Source organism: Juglans microcarpa x Juglans regia, chromosome 7S (assembly GCF_004785595.1).
Source record: "Juglans microcarpa x Juglans regia isolate MS1-56 chromosome 7S, Jm3101_v1.0, whole genome shotgun sequence".
Lineage (NCBI taxonomy): Eukaryota > Viridiplantae > Streptophyta > Magnoliopsida > Fagales > Juglandaceae > Juglans > Juglans microcarpa x Juglans regia.
The window spans coordinates 16,402,334-16,422,400 of NC_054607.1; the positions used below are offsets into that span (position 1 = coordinate 16,402,334).

General features: G+C 35.3%; 1 protein-coding gene across 1 annotated transcript; it reads right to left on the reverse strand.

The window, feature by feature from the left end:
• Nucleotides 1–7,394: 7,394 nt before the first annotated feature.
• On the reverse strand, nucleotides 7,395–16,727 carry LOC121240736 (N-carbamoylputrescine amidase). Its single transcript, XM_041138268.1, has 10 exons — nucleotides 16,520–16,727; nucleotides 15,667–15,715; nucleotides 9,934–10,025; nucleotides 9,630–9,781; nucleotides 9,506–9,552; nucleotides 9,381–9,414; nucleotides 8,512–8,678; nucleotides 8,099–8,195; nucleotides 7,776–7,981; nucleotides 7,395–7,672 (listed from the first exon to the last, which is right to left on the reverse strand). The coding sequence occupies exons 1-9, from the start codon at nucleotides 16,603–16,605 to the stop codon at nucleotides 7,806–7,808; spliced, it is 900 nt and encodes a 299-aa protein (XP_040994202.1). The 5' UTR covers nucleotides 16,606–16,727; the 3' UTR covers nucleotides 7,395–7,672; nucleotides 7,776–7,805.
• Between the last annotated feature and the right edge of the window lie 3,340 nt (nucleotides 16,728–20,067).

Below are 20,067 nucleotides of genomic sequence, written 5' to 3' on the forward strand. Positions count from 1 at the left end.
TCAAGCTTGGAAAGCAATGAATTTGTGGAACCCATTATCGCAATTAATTAACAAAGCCAATTTTCTCTAATATTGTTGGCGGGCTTGTCATATTCTTATTATTGTAAGAATAATGATATTCTTGATTTTAAATTTTATTATTTTTAATTATATTAATAATTGTGACATGATTTCATAAATAAAAAAATCAAATAAAACATTACTTAAATGCGACAGATTATCTAATATGACTGCAAATAACAAAGTAAAAGAATAATATTTCTCTTATTAAGAAAAAAGATAGAAACTACATCATTATCTTATAATATATAGTCTGGATTTTCTGAATCTCTAATGTGACAATATTTAATATTAATCTTTTAAGTTTTTACTTTTCTTTAACAATGTTTTAGTTTAAAAAAAAAATCTATTTATAAGCTGGTGTGTATAAAATGTTTATATAACATAATTTGATTTAGAAGAAAAGTTTTAAAATTTAATTCTTATAAATTAAATTTTATCATTTAAATGATGTACATAATACATTCAGAATGTGCGCTAATAATTATTAATAGATAGAAGTAGAGCTATTTCACACAAATAAAAGGATAGCCACTTTAATTTTACACATAAAATAATAATTATATATATTGCCATCCGTCTAAGGCCCTACTTGGATTGTGAGATGAGATAAGATGGTTTTAGATGAAAGTTAAAAGTTGAATAACATATTGTTAATGTAAGAGGTTTTTCCCCCCTTTATCTTTTCGATCTTGAAAAGGGCAACTAAGAGACCAAAAAGCGAAGGCTCAGCCCAGAACAAGTGGACTCTTCAGTCCGTCTCATTGGTAGATTCCCATGGACGCAACCTCCAAGAGGGAGCATATTGCAAGGGGATGAGACTCGTCAATCTGGAGACTCTTCGAATAGTATCCAGCTTTTAAGTGTCTGTCCACTTAATGAGCGGAAAATAAGGGAGATCCTTGATCATCTAATATGAAAGACATCGACGAACCATTAAAAATGCCAACAGATTGAACTGGCTTGTCAACCAGACGGCGCCTCTCCTTAGTTTACGGTTCGCACCTTATTCAAGTTAGATTTTCGTTAGACTGGATTTCTGGCCGAGGTCCTATGGGCCTACCTTCCCCTCACAATATGGTTTTGTAAATGTAGAATCACATCGTTTCCATCCATTTTTGACAGAGACGTTTAAGAGAGTCAATGAAATGGATGGGATAGCAAGTAGGTGACAATTTTCTTACACAGGAGAGAACTCGTGAAAATGATCGGCTCGAATATTCTCAAAACAAAGAAGGAAAAAAGAGAGGACGGCATACATGACGACGACATGTTGATATAACTGTATCTGTCCAACACCTGGTTGTAAGCTCAGTCTTAACTACTACAAAATATATAAAAAATAAAAATCTAATCTTTACTTCTTCAAAGCTACACATCAAAATGGAGAACACTCTATATTTTATCAAATCATTTAATTATTTTTTTGTCCGCAAAAAGAGTAAGAGTGGATAATTAAAGGTGAATTTTCTGTTGGAGCGTGATTATAATAACACCATACTCATTGAAAATCGAATACAATAAGTCTAAAAGACGCACTTCTTTAAGTCAGATTTGAATCATAACTTAACTCCAACGGACTCAACTCCCACTAAGAAATTTAATAGAACCTTAGGCAGCTAATACCCATTGTTTAAAGTGAATTTATATTCAAATCCGAACTTAAGATTTAGTACATATTAAACCAATTACCTAAAGACCATTAAGCCACCACCATATAAATTATTTCAATAATCTTAGACATTCGTCCTATTTTAAAGTTAATAAATGAGCAATTTTATATACAACCGTGAAGTGCGTAAACGTCGCGTAATCGTTTTGAAAAAGAGTTGGATCCATGTTTTATTTACTTTTTTCAAAGCGAATACACAGTAGTTGTACAATTCACAATTACAAACATATTTTATCTTTGTAGAATCCATTATCGCAATTTAACATAGCCAATTTACTCTAATATTGCTGGCGGGCTTGTGAGATTCTTATTATTGTAAGAATAATGATATTCTTGATTTTAAATTTTATTATTTTTAATTATATTAATAATTGTGACACATTTTAAGTAAGTTCATAAATAAATAAAAAAGCTAAATAAAACATTACTTAAAGGCGACATATTATCTAATATGAATGCAAATAACAAAGTAAAATATAATATTTCTCTTATTATGAAAAAAGATAGAAACTACATCATTATATATATCTTATAATCGTCTGGATTTTCTGAATCTCTAATGTGAAAATATTTAATAGTAATCTTTAAGTTAATTTTTACTTCTTTTTTTTTTAAGAATGTTTGAGTTAAAAAAAATTCTATTTATAAGTCGTATGGTATAAAATGTTTGTTTATATGATATAATTTGATTTAGAAAAAAATTTTTAAAATTTAATTCTTACAAATTAAATCTTACCATTTAAATGATGTATATAATACGTTCAGAATGCACACTAATAATTATTAATAGATAGAAGTAGAGCTATTTCGCACAAATAAAACGATAGCCACTTTAATTTTACACATAAAATAATAATTATATATATTGCCATCTGTATAAGGCCCTGCTTAGATAGTGAGATGAGATGAGATAGTTTTAGATAAAAGTTGAAAGTTGAATAAAATATTGTTAGTGTAAGAGGTTTTTCTCCCTCTGTCTTTTCAGTCATGAGAATGGCAACTGAGGGAACAAGAAGTGAAGGCCTAGCCTAGAATAAGTGGACTCTTCAGTCCGGCCCACAGGTAAACTCTCATGGACGCAACCTCCATGAGGGAGCATATTGTAGGGAGATGAGACTCGTCGACCTAGAGACTCTTCGAACAGTGTACAGCCCTTGAGTGTCTGTCCGCGTAATGGGCAGAAAATAAGGGGGACACTCGATCTTCTGACATGAAAGACATCGACAAACCACTAAGGATGCCAATATGGTGAGGCAAATCGGTAAACTACGCTGCATTAATGACACTACTACCCGAGCTACACGCCACATTAATGATGCCACCGTAGAGCCATGCCGCATTAAAGGACTCCTACAAAAAGAGCAGTACGAAAGACACGGACTTCATGGGGGGCATACACGATCTATCCCCCCAGACTCTTGGTATAAATAGTAACTCTCAAGTACGAGAAACGCTCTCTGATTTCTAGACTCTCTCACTTATTTACGAGTTTCCAAAAAATGATTCTAACTTTGGCATCGGAGACTTCCTAACCTCAAGGCCGCCCACTCCTAGCTGCTTTCTTCCCTGTTTTCGTAGGTCCAGTTCTGAAGGCCTGAGTTGCCGGAACCTGATTCAAAGGCATACAAAACACAACATTAACAATTAGAATATTATTTTTTTAATATTATTATTGTTTTGGAATTTGAAAAAGTTGAATTGTTTGTTATATTTTGTATTAAGATTTTAAAAAAATTATAATAATGAGATGAAATTATTTCTATATTCAAATGGGTCCTAAGTTATATGTTGACAACGCATGCAATTACGACGTACGTGCAGTGATCTGAATAAGTGAGAATAACCCATGAAGAAAGCCACGTAGCTATGAACTAATTTTCTCACTTCTTTTTTTTATTCTTCCTTTTGATCATCTAAGTTGGTTTCACTAACAAATACAAATAAATAAACAAAAGAATTTGTGTTTTCATATATTAATTCTTGTTTTATTTTCCTTCTCATTCTTATTGGACTTTTTCTTTCCTCTCTTTTTTTTTTTTTTTTTTTTTTTTTTTTTTTTTTTTTAATTTTTATGAGAGAAGGGTTTATGTGTATTAGGGGCAATACAAGAAATCTCAATATAATTTCAAAGAGAAAATATCTGTACACATCTAGGATATAGACGTCTCATGATGCAGTTTCTTTAAAAATTAGTAGGACATGGTACTTGAGATCAATATAAAAACAGAAAAAAAAAATTATTTAAAATTTTTATACATTTTGTAGCATTACCCTTGTGAATAACATGCATGTTTGAGAGTTGATTTTTGTAGTTGTAGTGATGGAAAATGCACGTAAATAGTAGTAAGATGAGATGAGATGAGATGAATTGATATAGTTTGTGAATAATAATAAAATTATTAGTTAAAATTAGATAACTATTTATGCACTACATATTGGTTATGTATGCAATTTCTTGGTTATGATGGTTATGTATGCAATTTCTTTCTTTAGAAACGGACAAATTATCCCTAAATATTCTCCAAAATGTACAAAAGACTATTACATTTTCAAAAGTCTATTTTTAAAACAAACATCTTTTTTTATAAAATAAAAATATTTCGAAAAAAATAAGAAATATTAAGCTAAAAGAGGAAAATATATATATATATATATATATATTTGGCCCTTTCATTTTAGTCGTGTTTTTTATTTTTAACATTTTTGTTAATTCAAAACGTTATTAATGTTTATAAAATAATTAACATTAGTTTTTCTTTTATGGTTTTACTCGTTCGAGTATTTTCTAAAATTAGTGATAATTCGATCGACACATACGACTTAAATGTATATATTTTTAAATATAGAGATAAATTCGAATATACAATGAGCTGTAGGTTTTACTTTTCTAACCAATCACGATCAATATTACCTGGTGTATATATATATATATATATTGATGGTCATGATAGCCTGGGTTTACCTTCCCTGGCAGAGACAATATATATGTGGTTCGAGCAATAAATAGGCTCTCTCTCTCTCTCTCTCTCTCTCGTTGAGTTGTTCATTATTTATTTATGGGTTTATATATACGGCCTGTTACTGAATGTATTTTTCTTTTTTATTTTACATTATTAATTTTCTTATTTTTTTAAAAAATTAAATCCCCTCCACTTGTTACTGTAATGAAGAGAAGGGCGAGGTTAATATATATCCACTTGTAAATGATATAATGTGTTAAAAATAAGAGAAATATACGTGTTTAATATGTTACCACGAGATTATAACTGCCACGTGGCATATATATATATATATAATATTAAGTGTCGAGTTATTATTTCATTGGTAAAAAAAAAAAATGTAAAAGAAGATTGCTAAGCTTGTTGCAGTTTGTGCCACCAATTTATGGAATGCATATATTCATGAATTCAAATCAACAATTTAAGCTAAACGTCAGTTACTATTCATCCTCACACGTCACAATTGATAGGTTTTTATTTTTTATTTTTTTTACATTAGGTGTAGGGTGTGAAGTAAGAAAAGTGACAGATGAGAAGAATTATTTTTGAGCTAAAATATTTAAATCCACCCTCATTTATTTATTTATTTATTTATTTATTTTCTTCTTTTAAAATGAATAAAAATATTCCTTCCTAATTATAAATTCTAATAAATCCCAATACTTATTATAGAGCAAAAATGGTATTAATTGTCGTCAGTCTCTTAGTTAATTAAGCAAAGAAACGTTGTTGTAGAATTGTAACCACCATAAATAGGAGGGTTTTTAAAATCTTTTCATAATTTTACTTGAAATTGTAACCACCAAATCCGGTCCAACCTCCATAGCCATTCATCCTTGTTCCCACTCCAACAGAAAAAATATGTGCAAAATCAGCATCCCCTATTTAATATAGAACCCTCCCCCATTGATCTTTTCAACCCATGATCCTACTCTCTCTCTCTCTCTCTCCACCATCAAAAAGCCCATCACCTTTTTTCTCTTTTTGTTTTCTCACAAGAATCCTACAAAGATATACCATCAAAACAGCCAAGTCATGACTGCCTGTGGAAGCCTCCACCACATCTTTGAAAACCAATTGCAGGAAAACCCAACACTGCTTGAATCCCTCTCTTCATGGAACCAGATTAAACCTGTTCAAACCAATGTTGAACGGCAATCTTTCACCGAGATCTTCGGTGAACTTCATTTCAATCAGAATTCTGAAGCATCCCCTCTATCATCATCTTATTCGACAGATTTAATTACCCCACAATCTTTGGCCGAAACGTTCAGTGCCAATGATATTGGTGGTGGTGCAGCTGACATGGATGAGGGCAAGAGCCTGTCAAGGGACTCTTTCTCTGCAGACTCCTCCTCCTCCTCCTCCTCCTCGACAACCAAGTACAAATGTCATCACAAAAGCAGTGACAGCTTCTCGTCGATGAGCTCCGACAGCCTGCAGCTGTGCACTGAGGGTCTTGGGTTTGAAAGTTTCGATGATGTTGAGGACATGAGGAGTGAGATGAGCGAAGATTGGCAAAACCAAGAGGAGAAAATTAGCACGAAGAATAATAATTTGGCATGTGAGATTCAAGGTGGTGGTGGTGGTGAATTCAGGAGGTCGAAGATTAGTGGGGGAGCATTCCCTCCACCGATTTCTTGTATCAGCAGAAGTGGGAAGCCTCAGGTTTGCTTCAAATCTTACAGGCAAGACGGCAGGTTTGTTCTCAAGGAGATACGAATTCCCACCCACGAGTTTTTGCATGCATGTAGAGAAGATGGGCGCCTCAAGTTGCACTTTGTTCAGCCAAATGATGAGATTCTAGAAGAAGACGAAGCAGATGAGGAAGAAGATGAAGACAATGAATACATAGATGAGAAGGAAGATGATGATGGTGTAAGCAATGGAAGAAAAGAGGGAAAATGAGGCTAAGTCGGCAAAACGTGACGTCTGAGGGAACTTCGTGATAGGTACGAAGCCATCCTGAAGCTTTGTGGCCTTGCCAGTTGGATTTTCCACTTCTGATTCTCTTCCCAAATTCACAAATAAATAGTGGAACCAGAAGATGAGTCCAGCGTTGCTTTTAGTCATTTAGAGAATTAAAATTCTCCGTTCTTCTGTCTAATCTTAATCTTTGCTTCTACTGCTAGATGTTTTTTTTATATATAAGTAGTGCTAGATGTTCTTAAGAGCTAACTCAGATGTTCAAAAGCACATTGAAATTTTTCAGGAATACATTTTGTTCTTTTGTTTTGCATCTCGTAATCACTGCCCACTGACCATAGTAGCTGATGAAGATTCTACCATTTCAGGCTACATTAATTATGCACTAAAAACTTAAAATTCTGGCAATTTATAACCAGATCATGGTGCCTCATAGTTTTCATCATGAACATTCCAACTCCATGAAGTGGATCCCCTTTTCTTTGCATGGATTCATGCGAAGGAGAATGAAAAATAAATGCGTCAAAAGTATAAAGAACTTCCTAAGCGAAGGAGACTAGACAGCAACAAAGACAAACCTCTTGAAGAAGATTCCGAACATGATGGGAGTATATGTTTAAGTACGTTTTGTAGCATCCAGGCCATATAACAAACCCAGAATCATCAAATTCGTTTTGAATCCGTGTCTCAATGGGATATGAAATGCCTGCAGTGTCATTGGAGCAAAGCAGAGAGGATTTTAAGAGAGAAAAAAATCTTCTGGAGATGCTTTGAGCACATCATAGAAAGATTTGAATTGACCACATGGATTTACATGCCGAGATATTATGTCCCAATTCTTTGCAAGATTACTAAAGCTACACTTTTCTTGAACATAGAGCGATATGGATTCACAGAAGCCATAGACATAGCTGACACAATGAATCCATGTCTTTCAACGCATGAATCCATATCTCAAGATATTAATTACTTTGCTGAAGGAGTTGAGCTACATATCCAATGGTCAAATACAAAACTGCAATGACGAACTTGTTTAGGGCGCAATACCTTAGTTTTTAGGATTGTTTCCATCTAAGGTAAGCACCTTGTATACACATAGCTAGTAATTTATTTGTTATCTCAATAACAAGGTAGTAACAGGGGTGGTATCACAGTGTAGGATTGTTGCCATCTAAGGTCAGAAGCACCTTGTATAAATCTGGACGCCGGTCACGAAATATTCCCCAACTATGTCTCTTGGACTTGATTTTATCCAGATCAAATTCTGCAACAAGAACGGCTTCCCCTTTATCATCAGCAGCTGTGACAATATCTCCAGTAGGTCCTGCATTCAAATTTCAGAATATACCAATTCGTATGGGATACAAATTCATGCAATAGATCCTGGTACTTGAAAGTACTCTTGACGTTGCTAATGTTAACGGATAAACAAATGGAGTACCTGCTATAAAAGAATTCCCATAGAATCTGATCTCACTTTTTCCATGCTCTGTCTCAATTAACTCCTTTCCTATGCGATTTGAAGCTACTAGAGGTACCTGAATTGGTCCAAACTATATTAGTTCTCCTTGTGTTTAAAATGTCTCAGTAACAAACACCACATTGTTGGGAACTGTAGTTCACAAATTCAATCAAGTCCTTGACAGATATCAACAAAAAGGTTACAAGAATGACGTATGCTTTAAACAACATCGCAACTCCTTAAACTTTAATATTTTATGGTCATTTTTTAGATTATTTGAGGTTACTTGAACAAGGGAAAAAATAAATTAATTAAAAAAGGACCAGAACCTAGGCCAACCTTTGACCAACTACAGTACTTTAGTTGATAATTTACGAGTCTAAAGAATTTACCAAATTTGCCCCCGCATGCCCTTGCATCACCCGCTTCCAGTGATCACGGGAATCAAGTCCTTCATCTTGAGGTTCAGAACCAATGGCAGTAGGATAAAACAATATTTCTGCACCCTGAAGAACCATAGCTCTGGCTGCCTCTGGAAACCACTGATCCCAACAGATTGCTGACATAAAATATGCAGTAGTAACCTTAGTTTTTTCCTATGCTCAATTCCATTGCAGATTTTTTTTTTTTTTTTGACTAATAATCTCAATTCAGTCGCAGATGCAATTATTGATTAGAAAAAATTGCTATTTTTGCTGTTAACATAGGTATAATGAACATCTAAAGCCCCCAGTTAAAATTACTGGACATGCTTGGGGAGTGAGATGAGATGAGATGAGCATTTTGTGAATAGTAGTAAGATAATTTGTGAATAATAGTGAGATAGTTTGAGTTAATGTTTTATAGGGTTTTGGGAAAGGACAGAAAAAAAGTTGAATAAAAAATATAATAAAGTTAAAATATTATTGGAGTATAGTTTTTTTTAAATTATTTTTGTTTGGGGATTTGAAAAAGTTGAATTGTTTTTTATTTTTGATTGAAAGTTTGGAAAAGTTGTAATGATTAGTTTGAAAAAGTTGTAATGATTAGTTTGAAAAAGTTGTAATGATTAGTTTGAAAGTATTTGTGTTTGAGTGATGTTTGGGAAGGAGATGAGATGAAATGAGAAGAGATGAGATTTTGGGATGGAAACTTTTTCCAAACAAGCCCTGGTACACCCTCTCTGCACTGCATAAATGGTAGATGAAAAAACACAAGCATGCCGTGAAAAGGAAAAAAAATACTCGGAACATATAAGATTACTGTACTTTAAACTTCTTACCAATTCCAATACTTGCAAACTTAGTCTGGAATACCTGTTAATATAAGTTTAGTTATCAAAATGGCCACCAAATGAATCTACCAAGGCAGTATTACATATCAATTGAGCATACAGTAAGCACCCACCTTAAAGCCAGTGTCACCAGGATTAAAATAGAATTTTTCTTGGTAGCCTGTAGGAGAAAATTATTATACTGTTATTATATATATATATGATTCAAGAAAATGAATAATTCTGCACCTTGCATACCTGGTCCATCTGGAATATGGGACTTTCTATAAAGTCCAAGATCTGTCCCATCAGCGTCAATAATGGCTACTGAATTATAATGAGCATTATTAGCCTCTTCAAAGAAGCTAACGGGTATCACCACCCCCAACTCTTTTGCAAGTTTCTGCATCCTACACGGCATGCACATATATATATAAAAGAAGTTCAACTGCACGAAGTTGGGATCAAGGCATCGAGAGTGAAGGGAAAATAACACAGTGGATCCAGCGTAAGAGCATTCACCAGTAAAGAAAATAACAGAAGCGATTTTCTGATACTTTACCTCAGGATTGTTGGGTGACCCTTATAGGGCTTAGCTCGCTGAAAGAAATCCTCCCTTTGTGCCTGACAGAAGTAGTACCCCTCAAAAAGCTCCTGAAACAGTATACAGTGAAGAATAAAGCTCATACACTGCCATTAACAGTAAACCTTACTCAGTCAAAGAACTTGAGGAAACACCACCACTTATCTAGTTCATTTTTATTATCTGCATGGCAAGCATTAGTTTTATGCAATATACTTGCATCAAACATTTGCCTTCCACAGCAACAGAACTGTAAATGCTAAAAGAAGCTCTAGAAATTTAAATATCATAGTCATCAACAGCCATAATCGGTTTAATAAAAAAAATATTATATATAAGAAGATCAGAATTCACAATAGTTAGTGCTTCCATAATGTACCTTAAGAAACATGATACAGTAGTAGGAACACTGAACAATAAGTTCATCCAGACAGGGCAGTGAATAACCACTGACCTGGACTGCCTGACTGCATTGATCCAACCTGAACCACTAAATGTCATTCCATTAAAGCGGCGGCTCGGTTTGGGTTATGCATTAGGCAGACTTATGAATTTCGGACAGATTTTCGGCAAACCGATGTGACCCCTTCTGCATCTTTCATTAATATTTTTTAAAGAAAAAAAAACGTATATTCAATATTTCACAAAACCCTACACATACAGTACACACACTCCTCTTTGTCTCCATGATGCCACCACCGACTCCTCACTAAGTGTTTGCAGATCTGTATGTTTACTGCTTTTCATAGTCTTGATTCTAAAATCCAGACACAAAGGTTTGAGTTTTTCTTCTTATTCTCTTTTTAATTTTTCACACAATTCCAATGATGGTTATTAGTTTCTGATCAAAACATGATTGGGAGTTATAAATTTCAGGTATTCTTGCCAAGGTTTGCTCAGAGTTCCATGAGAATCCAATACATTCATAAAGGTATAGCTTTTTTATTTTTTTTCCTTACTCCTGTCTTGAATATCTCAGATGATTATGATTGTTTTCCGTGGTTTGCCTTTGGAAACTTATTCCAGTCTGAAGAAAATGTGGAACGCAATATTCGAGGTTTTCATTTCTCCTGTTTTTACTCATGTTTTTTGCTCTTGATTTTTTTCCGTTACTGTAATTCTGCATTGGAATGTTGTACTTCTCTCTCACTTCTCAGAAAATGGAAATCAGTTTGGAGTTTTCAAAAAACTTCAAACTTGTTTCTAGAAAATGGTGTTTGTTACTTCCAGCCCACTACGTTCTGTTATAAGTAATTAGATTTCATTAACAGGTGCAAGGGCGCAATCCAAGCACACATAAAGTATACAAGAAATACACCAATATAAAGGGAATGCATCAATCTAGAAGATGAAAAGAAACAAGAGATCATAAAAGTTAAGCCCATTGAAGTCTATTGCAGCTATCCAAAGGAAGAGGGTGTTGAAGTAGAGGGTTTTGAGCTCCTCTGGCATTCGTTCGTGATTCTCAAAATGATAGGGTGTTGAAGTAGAGGGTTTTCAGCTCCTCTGGAGTTTGTTCGTGATTCTCAAAGGTATCATTCCTTTCCCTCCGGATACACCATATGAAACAAATACGAACCATATCCCACACTGCTTCGATTTGAGGGCTGCGCTAACCTTCTCCAAGAGTAAAATAGCTCTATTAGATTTGGTAATACCTGTCAGAAGAAGTCACTCCACAGTGCATAAGCATCTCGCAAGGGAGTAGACGATGATCCACTAAATCCCTGCTCCTCTTACATATGCAGCACCACTCAACAACTGCCATGTATTTTTCCTTAAGTTTTCAGTAGTGAGAATCTTGCCTAGAAAAGGCCATCAAAGCAAAAAATGCAGCCTGTCTAGGGGCCTTAGTCTTCCATATGCTTTTCCAGGGAAAGGAATTACCTTTTTTTTATATAGGTAATCAAGAATTTTATTCATAAGAACAGGCGGCATAGCCCAAGTACACAAAAAGTATACATGAAAAAGTACCTAACCAGGATTTACAACCGAAAGTATAAAATCATGGACATTTAGACCATTAAAACAAAGGACCCCACCCATAAAAACAAGGTTTTAAAGAAAATAACTTTAAGCTCATCCATTGTCCTCTCGTGATCCTTTAAACTTCTATCATTTCCCTCCCACCAAATGCACCAACGCATACATATATGATCTTCCATATTGCTACCACTTGAGGATTGCCTTGAAGTCCTCTCCAACTTGTTAGAAATCCACCAGCCTACAAGACATGACCCAAGATAATCCTATTCCGGCAAAAAAAAAAAAACCATCACACAAGGTCCTAGCCACCTCACAATGTAGAAGTAGGTGATACACTGATTCCTCATTCTTCTTACACATGCAGCACCAGTCCAACACCATTACTCGATGTTTCCTCAAATTGCCTGTAGTAAGAATCTTGTCTAGGGAGGCTGTCCAAACAAAAAAAAGCTGCTTCTAAAGGGCTTTCGTCTCATAGCAACCTTGCAATGAAGAAGTAAGTGGTCCACAGTCTCCCCGCTCTTTTTGCACATGCAACACCAATCCATTATGATAATCTGCTGTCTTTTTAGGTTATCTAAGGTGAGGACCTTTCCCAATGAAGCCTTCCATACAAAGAAAGCCACTTTAAGAGGTGCCTTAGTATTTAAAATACTCTCCTCCATGGGAATGAATTGGTGGTGCTCATAATGAGAGACTTATGAATGACCAAACAGATCTAGGGGTTGGCTCAAGTGGTAAAGGCCTTGGGCTTGGGGTATGTTCCCCCAGGTCTAAGGTTCAAATCCCCTTGGGTGCAAACAATCTCTAGGGGCCATCGGACTGGGGGGATTTGCCCCTTGAATTACCCGAGGTGCACTTGTAGGAATCTTCATGCAGCCTGTGCACTCCCAAGATTAGTCAAGATGCTGTTTCCGGACACCCGGTGCCAATAAAAAAAAAAAAAGAATGACCAAACAGATCCAGATGATCCTATCTGCCTCTACCACCCTCACTCTAGTAGAATACACAAGATTGTAGAACTCGGTGAATGCCTCAACTTCCCAAGCTTGTGCGGCTCTAAGGAAAGTGACATTCCATTGAGGAGCAACCACTTGACAGTTCTAGAAGATCTGCAACCAAGGCTTCCTATGAATTCGTGATTCCATAAATTCTCGGATAAGCTCCCTTGAGAACCTTATCACCGCATCATACTCATGCCAAATTTGAGTCTAGATCTATCGCCCACCACAAACTAAGTGTATCTAGAGAAAGTTCCCCACCTCAAACCGAATGAATTGTTTCAACTTTTGATTAAAAGAACTTTAATAATGTAAATGCATGTTTCCCAAAAAACCCACTAGCAGATAAGTTGCTTGTTATTTGGTTGTGCTGCTCACCACTCAACCAAATTAATGGTCCTTGCAAACTCAGCCCATTCAATTTTGTTGTAAGATGATGGGACTTGGGTTTTGGGGAGATAGAGATAAGATTTCAATAGAGTTAAAGTAGGTTGGTGTTTGGTTTGGGTTGGAATTTGAGCGCGAGAAAAATAGTTGACTTTCACAAAGGTTCGGCCTTTTGTTTCCAGTTTCAAATTGTTTGCCCTTGTTTGGTCTCTGTTTGCTTGATGGGAAGGGTGACAAAAACAACAGAAAAATGGAACAAAGGTTGCAGTTTGAGTTTTTATGGTGTTTAGTTGTTGATTACAGGGATAGTTTTAGCCTGGCATGAGGAAATGTTTGGCTCTCTTTTATTGAGTTCAGTTTTAGTTGTTTTGAATAATTTGGGATATAACGGTTATGTTCTATTAAGTTTTTATTTCACTTTTGATTGATTCTTTGATTGCTATAATAGAACTTTGTGCAGCTGAAGTCTTTTTTTCTCTTCTATTTGGTTTCAATGCATTCGAATAAGTATCCTTATGAGTGTGTTTTGGGTTTGTAAGTCATGTATTCAATGAAGAAAGAGAATGGAAAATTTCACTTTGTAGACAATTCAATTGGTCACTTTCAATGTTTCTGTTGTTAGTAGTCCATATGTCTATTTGTTCCTCTATATCTCTTGTTCAAACACAAAAGTATCTCGAAGGTTCTGGTGTGTTTTCAAATGGAAGTTCATATATTATTGTTAATTTCTTTGTCCATCCCCAGCCAAAATTGTCACTGAGTTTATTGATAATATATAGTAAAGCAAATTTTGGTTGCAGAAGTATTTCAGAGTTTTGGACTAAAATATTTAAAAGTAACTTCTGATTATAATCAGCAAGAAAAGCAAAATCACAAGCACAAGAACATTTCACTTTTAGTTTGATGAACATCATTGGGGCCTTTTCAGCCTTGTAAATTGGATCTCTCTATAGCAAGAGCCAAATTATGATACCCCATATGATAAGAGGATAAGGGTAGGTGGTGTATGCGATCCCACATTGCTTGGGAATGAGAAGTTCTTGCTCTTTATAAGGTTTCAATGGAACTCTAATTGTATCATTGACTAATCCTTTTAGAGTATAGACCATGTGGTTTTGGCCTTTCATTGGGGCATTACAAATGGTATCAAAGCCTATCCCAACCAAAAATGTTGGACTTGAGCCGTGCCACCTACGACGGATTGGCCTGACCAGGACGTCGGAAATTTAAAGGAGGTAGATTGTGATACCCGATATGACGGATTGGCCCGACCAGGGTTACAAATGAAACCTTCCATTGGAGCATTACACAAATAATCATTTCTTTCAAATCCAAAAATGCTAATCGGAAATCAAGTTATTATTGTTGGCTCCTTTTCTTCTTGTTGATGTATCATTTGGGTTTATGGGACTGGGATCAGATTAGGCTTGAAAGGAATTAGAGACAAAACCTGAAACTGGGAGAAGGCTAATGGGTGGGGATTTCATTTGTACGCCAATTGGTCTGTGAAGTAAGGCAGCTTTTCTCTGATAAGAATGTGACAACAGCTTTGAGGATGTGTATGCATACTTTTATTTGAAAAAATGGAAATATGATGAAGATTCAAGTGTTTACATGCTTCTTTTGCCCGTCTCATTCACCTCTCTGTTTATGTCATAGATTAAATGACTCAGTAGTTAGTAGTTTGGTTTTCTCTACATCTGACAGTGTTTACATGCTTCTTTTGCCCGTCTCATTCACCTCTCTATTTATGTCATAGATTAAATGACTTAGTAGTTAGTAGTTTGGTTTTCTCTACATTTGACATCGGCATTCACTTTCAAATGTAGGGTTTCATTTCAAATAACTAGTCTTCTTTGCTTGTCCTCATGGTAGTAATGAAAATAATAACAGATATCTTTTTTTTTTTTGCAGATAGGTTGAGATGAGAGCATCATTTGATGCACATGATGAAGAAGAAAGCAACCAGTTTGCAAAGAACACTTTGATGAATAACTTCAATTTGTTTTTATTAAAAAAACTGTATTTTTTCCGACTCCATCAAGCCATACATTCCTTAGACATGCAGCATGAATGAATCAGAGCATTTTAATAGTATTTTTAAACTGACTCCAGCACGAAAATGATATAGCGTTTTGATGTTCAGGAAAAAAATATATTTGCATGAACCATAGAGCCATCATAAGAACAAAGAAACAGAAATAATGTTTTTTACAAGTAAAGAAACAGAATAATTGTATCATTCTGAAGATGTGTAAAATACTACTTTCTTAAAATGAATGTTTTTAAGGAGATGTACGCTACAAGGGCAGGATATCACAAGTTCAAGTGCACATGCCTGTATAAGAATGATGTTCGCACCCTTTTCGTGAGCAGCTCTAACCAGTCTGCATAAAAAGAAAGCTCCTCGAGTTATAAAAAAGTGAAGCATGAGGGCATTGCAAAAGTATATAGTTCAAAAAACCAAGAACTCAGCATGACAAAACTGATGGCATAACATCAATCAAGCTACTAAGAACTTCTCAAATAAATATTAGTTAAGATACAAAAAAAGTACTGAAGTTGGCGTCTAAAATACTGAATCATTAAAGTTGTGAAAGGCCGAATCATCCAGTGATACATAGTTTTTTTGCTTTCTATTTTACATTGACATTTGGTCGCATCAAAACTACTTGGTGCAACCAAGAAGAAGCTATCTTGATGTTAAGACAAAACAGTAAGAGTACACTCCATTTCAACAATAACCAAGTCCACATAGTCAAAACCGGCACAATTTGATCCAAGAAATTAACTTAAATCAACTGGAGCAGCAAAAAGAATGAAAAAGAAAAAAAATAAACCGGAGTACAACGCTTTGTGAGAGAGTAAATATCAATAAAACAGAACTAAGAACCCCAAAAGCTGGTCTGGTCCATAGGCTACATCAAATTCAGACCCTTTTATTAACTTGAGAAATAAAATTTGCAGCAGTACACATGGAGTTCAAATCGTACTCACAAACACAATGATATAAAATAATGAAGCGAGCGAATAGAACAAGAGAATGGAAAATATATACGGTGCTCGAGAAAATGGTGTGAACTTGATTGGTTTGTAAGTAAACAGCAAGTTTAACAAGCAACTTGTGCTTCTAATATGTATTTACTTCAAAATGGATAACGAAGCAAAAATAAAGAAATAAGAAGAGAGACCTTTCGGCGTTGGCGACATTTGAGGAGACTTCATCAGTGCAAGCGAACTGCAAAGCTGAGACTACCACTCTCCTTCCCTTCTCCATAACTTCCCTCTCACTTTCACCTTTGCTCTTCTCTACAGAGTTTCGGCTGAAGTACTGGGGATTGTGCGCAGACCCCTGGTTGTGTTTGGACTTTGGAGGCGCTATCGTTTTGATGCCCGACTTCTCTCGTAATTGAGACGAGTAATATACATAAATTCATAAATTGTGCAAATGTCGGGTATTTTTTATTTTTTTTAAAAAAAAAGTGAGATCTATTATTATAAAATTAATTTTTTTTATGTAGATCTCATATTTATTTATTTTTTAAATATGTGATATTTACATATTTTAAGACTGTAAATATTATTTTTTTTTATAAATTAATGGAATATTTGTCAACTATACATCAAAAAGAAAAAATAAAAAAATTATTTGGCTGAATATTGACTATGTCGGTTTTCTTATAATTGACGTTGCAATCGTGGCATGATCTTGGGAGGTCATCATCTTGGCATGACCTCCATTTATGAGAGATTATAGTTGTCAACAATTTTGTGGTGATGCCATCCCCTCAAGTTCAATAGGAGTAATTTTTGGCTTGGCATTTGTATGTAATGTTTATCATTAATATTATGTTCTTCTTATAAAAATAAAATAAAAAGTTCAATAGGAGTGACCGTACGCTAAGCTTGTCACATAAAGGAGATAATTTGGCAATAACAAGGGGTTTAGTAAAAACATCTATAGGCTGTTCATTTCCAGAAATTAACCTTACGTCAAATTGACGATGTGAGACTCATTCACATACAAAGTGAAAGTCAATGGCAACATGTTTGGTTCGAGAGTAAAAAACTAGATTGACGAACAAATATGTGATGCAAATATCATCACACATAAGAATTGGATACTCAGGAAGAAAGATACCCAATTCCTTGAGAAGTCCTTGAAACGATATAAGTTCAACAGGTGAATTTGTCAAAGCTTTATATTCTGCCTCAGTGCTAGAATAAGCAACAATTTGTTGTTTCTTAGAACCCTAAAAGATCATATTGTTGCCAAAATAAATGAGATATTTGTTTATAGAGCGGTGATCATGATGATCATCAAGATAATCGGCCCAGTTTGCATTGGAGAATGCTTACAGAGAGGACAAGGAATTTCGAGAGATGTGGAGCCCATGTGAAGATGTGGACCTGAGATAACGAAGAATTTGCTTGACAGGAGTCCAATGATTTACGGTTGGCTGGTGCATGTATTGGAAAACACGATTGACTACAAATGAGAGATATGGACGAGTGAAAAGAATATATTGTAATGTCTCAACAGTACTCCTATTAAGTGTAGGATCTAAAAAAGGATCACTATTAAATTTGGACAACGAATGGGCAAATGATATGGGAGTGGATATGAGCTTAGCATTCAGCATATTAGTCTTATGCAAAAGATCTAATATGTAATGGGTTTGAATGAGGTAAAGACCATCGAGCCGAGGATTACTTTCTACGCCCAGGAAAAAACTAACTGGTCCGAGGTCTTTTATTCGTGGCCCAACCCAAAGTTGCTCTAATATAAAATCAAGTGCAAATTGTGAGAACCTGTGAAAACAATATCATCAACGTAAATGAGTATAAAAATCTAAATAGTGGCAGTTGAAAAAATGAAGAGTGAACTATCTACCTTTCAAGTTGTGAAACCAAGCTCAAGTAAGTGTTGACTAAGATGTGATAACCAGGTACGAGGAGTTTGCTTAAGCCCATAGATAGCTTTATTGAGTTTGCATACGGGATTAGGGGTATAGAGGATGCAGAAATCCCTTTAGTTGAGCCATAAACACAGATTCAGTAAGGTCACCATGGAGGAACACATTTTGTACGTCTAATTGTCGTAGTAGCCACCCACGAGTGATAGCAAGTGTAAGCGCTAGGTGGATGGTTTAAGGTTTGACAACTGGATTGTAGATCTCAATAAAATATAGTCTCGGTTGTTGAGTGTAACCTTGAGCCACCAAGCATGCAGCTTTATGTCATTCAGTAATCCCATCTGCTTTTCTCATGAGACAAAATACCCATTTTGAACCAACTATATTCATGGATGGATGATATGGGACAAGAGTTCAGTCTAATTGTGTAATAGTGCATCAAACTCCATATTCATGGCATTTCTCCAGGCTAGATTCTTGGAGGCCATAGTGAACGATGTGGGTTCAGATTGTGAAGACTCAATGGAGACAAGCATTGCACGAGGAGGATATAGAATTGTGCCATCCCTGTAGACACGAGGTTGGATGATATTATCTTGTAATCAAGTGCGCATAGAGTTATCAGAATGAGCAGGAGATGAAGAGGCAAACAACTCAGGCGATGGTTATGCAGACGGTAAAGACTGAGTTAGAGTTGCATCAGAGCAAGGTATAGACAAAGGCTCAACAATCTGTTGTAGTGAAGATGAAGTATTTGTTGGCTCACAAGGTGTGCTGACAAGTGGCAGATTGCTAGCTGAGCGCATGGGAGAAGACTCGACAATAGGTGGGCTAATGTGCTGATGCATGATGGCAAGTTGTGAACCAAGTGAAGTTGCACGTGATGAAAGAATGGGAACTTGCAAAACTGAAGGTAAATGTACATGGGACACATGGTCCAAAGAGTTAGTAGCAAGCTGGGTGGACTGGTCATTAAGAAAAGAAAAATGGTTTTCATCAAACCGAGCATCTCAAGAGATATAGATGCAAATAGTGGCATGGTGGAGACATTTGTAGCCCTTGTGTGACTGATTGTAGCCCAAGAAAACAAAAAGTTGAGAACGAAAGTCCATTTTGTAAGAGTTATATGGACGTAAATTTGGCCAACAAGCACATCCGAAAACCTTGAGAAATTTCTCCTTGGGCTTCATATTGAACAAATACTAAAAAGGGTATTTATTTTGAAGTATGGGTGATGGAAGATTATTGATGAGAAAATAGGTCATTTGAAAAGCTTCAGTCCAATATTGTTTGGATAAACTATAGTGGACCATAAGAAAAAGCCTAGTTACAACAATATGTGTATGTTTTCGTTCAACTAACACATTTTGTTCATGTGTATGTGGACAAATGAGGCAATGGGCAATTCATGTGTATGCGCTGAGACGTCAGTATCCACCTCCCCAATCGGTCTGAATACTTTTCATTTTTCTCCCAAGTTGACGTTCAATCAACTTTTGAAATTCATAAAATATTTTCTCAACGCCTGATTTTTGGGTAATGGGAAATAGCCAAGAAAAATTGATATAATCATCAACAAAAAGAACATAATAATAAGAACCATCCCTAGAAGTCACAGGGGAGGTCCCTAAACCCTAAACATCCAAAAATATAAGATCTAAAACATGAGAAGATCTAGAATGAGACAAATAAAATGGAGTGACTTTTTACTTGTTGACAAGAGTCACAAACTAAAGATGTTTTATTGCCTGTAGTAGGAAGGTGATTAGAATACAAAATATGCTGAACTATGGAAAGAGAGGGATGTCCAAGTCTGTAGTGCT

What these genes read in the sequence shown, in the direction of transcription:
- LOC121240736 (XM_041138268.1), bottom strand. Translation starts at nt 16,605, where the DNA reads ATGGAGAAGGGAAGGAGAGTGGTAGTCTCAGCTTTGCAGTTCGCTTGC. An exon ending in AATGTCGCCAACGCCGAAAG is followed by an intron (nt 15,716 to 16,519) that starts GTCTCTCTTCTT and finishes CTTTTTATGCAG; the next exon opens with ACTGGTTAGAGCTGCTCACG. An exon ending in GGCATGCGGGGGCAAATTTG is followed by an intron (nt 8,196 to 8,511) that starts GTAAATTCTTTA and finishes GGACCAATTCAG; the next exon opens with GTACCTCTAGTAGCTTCAAA.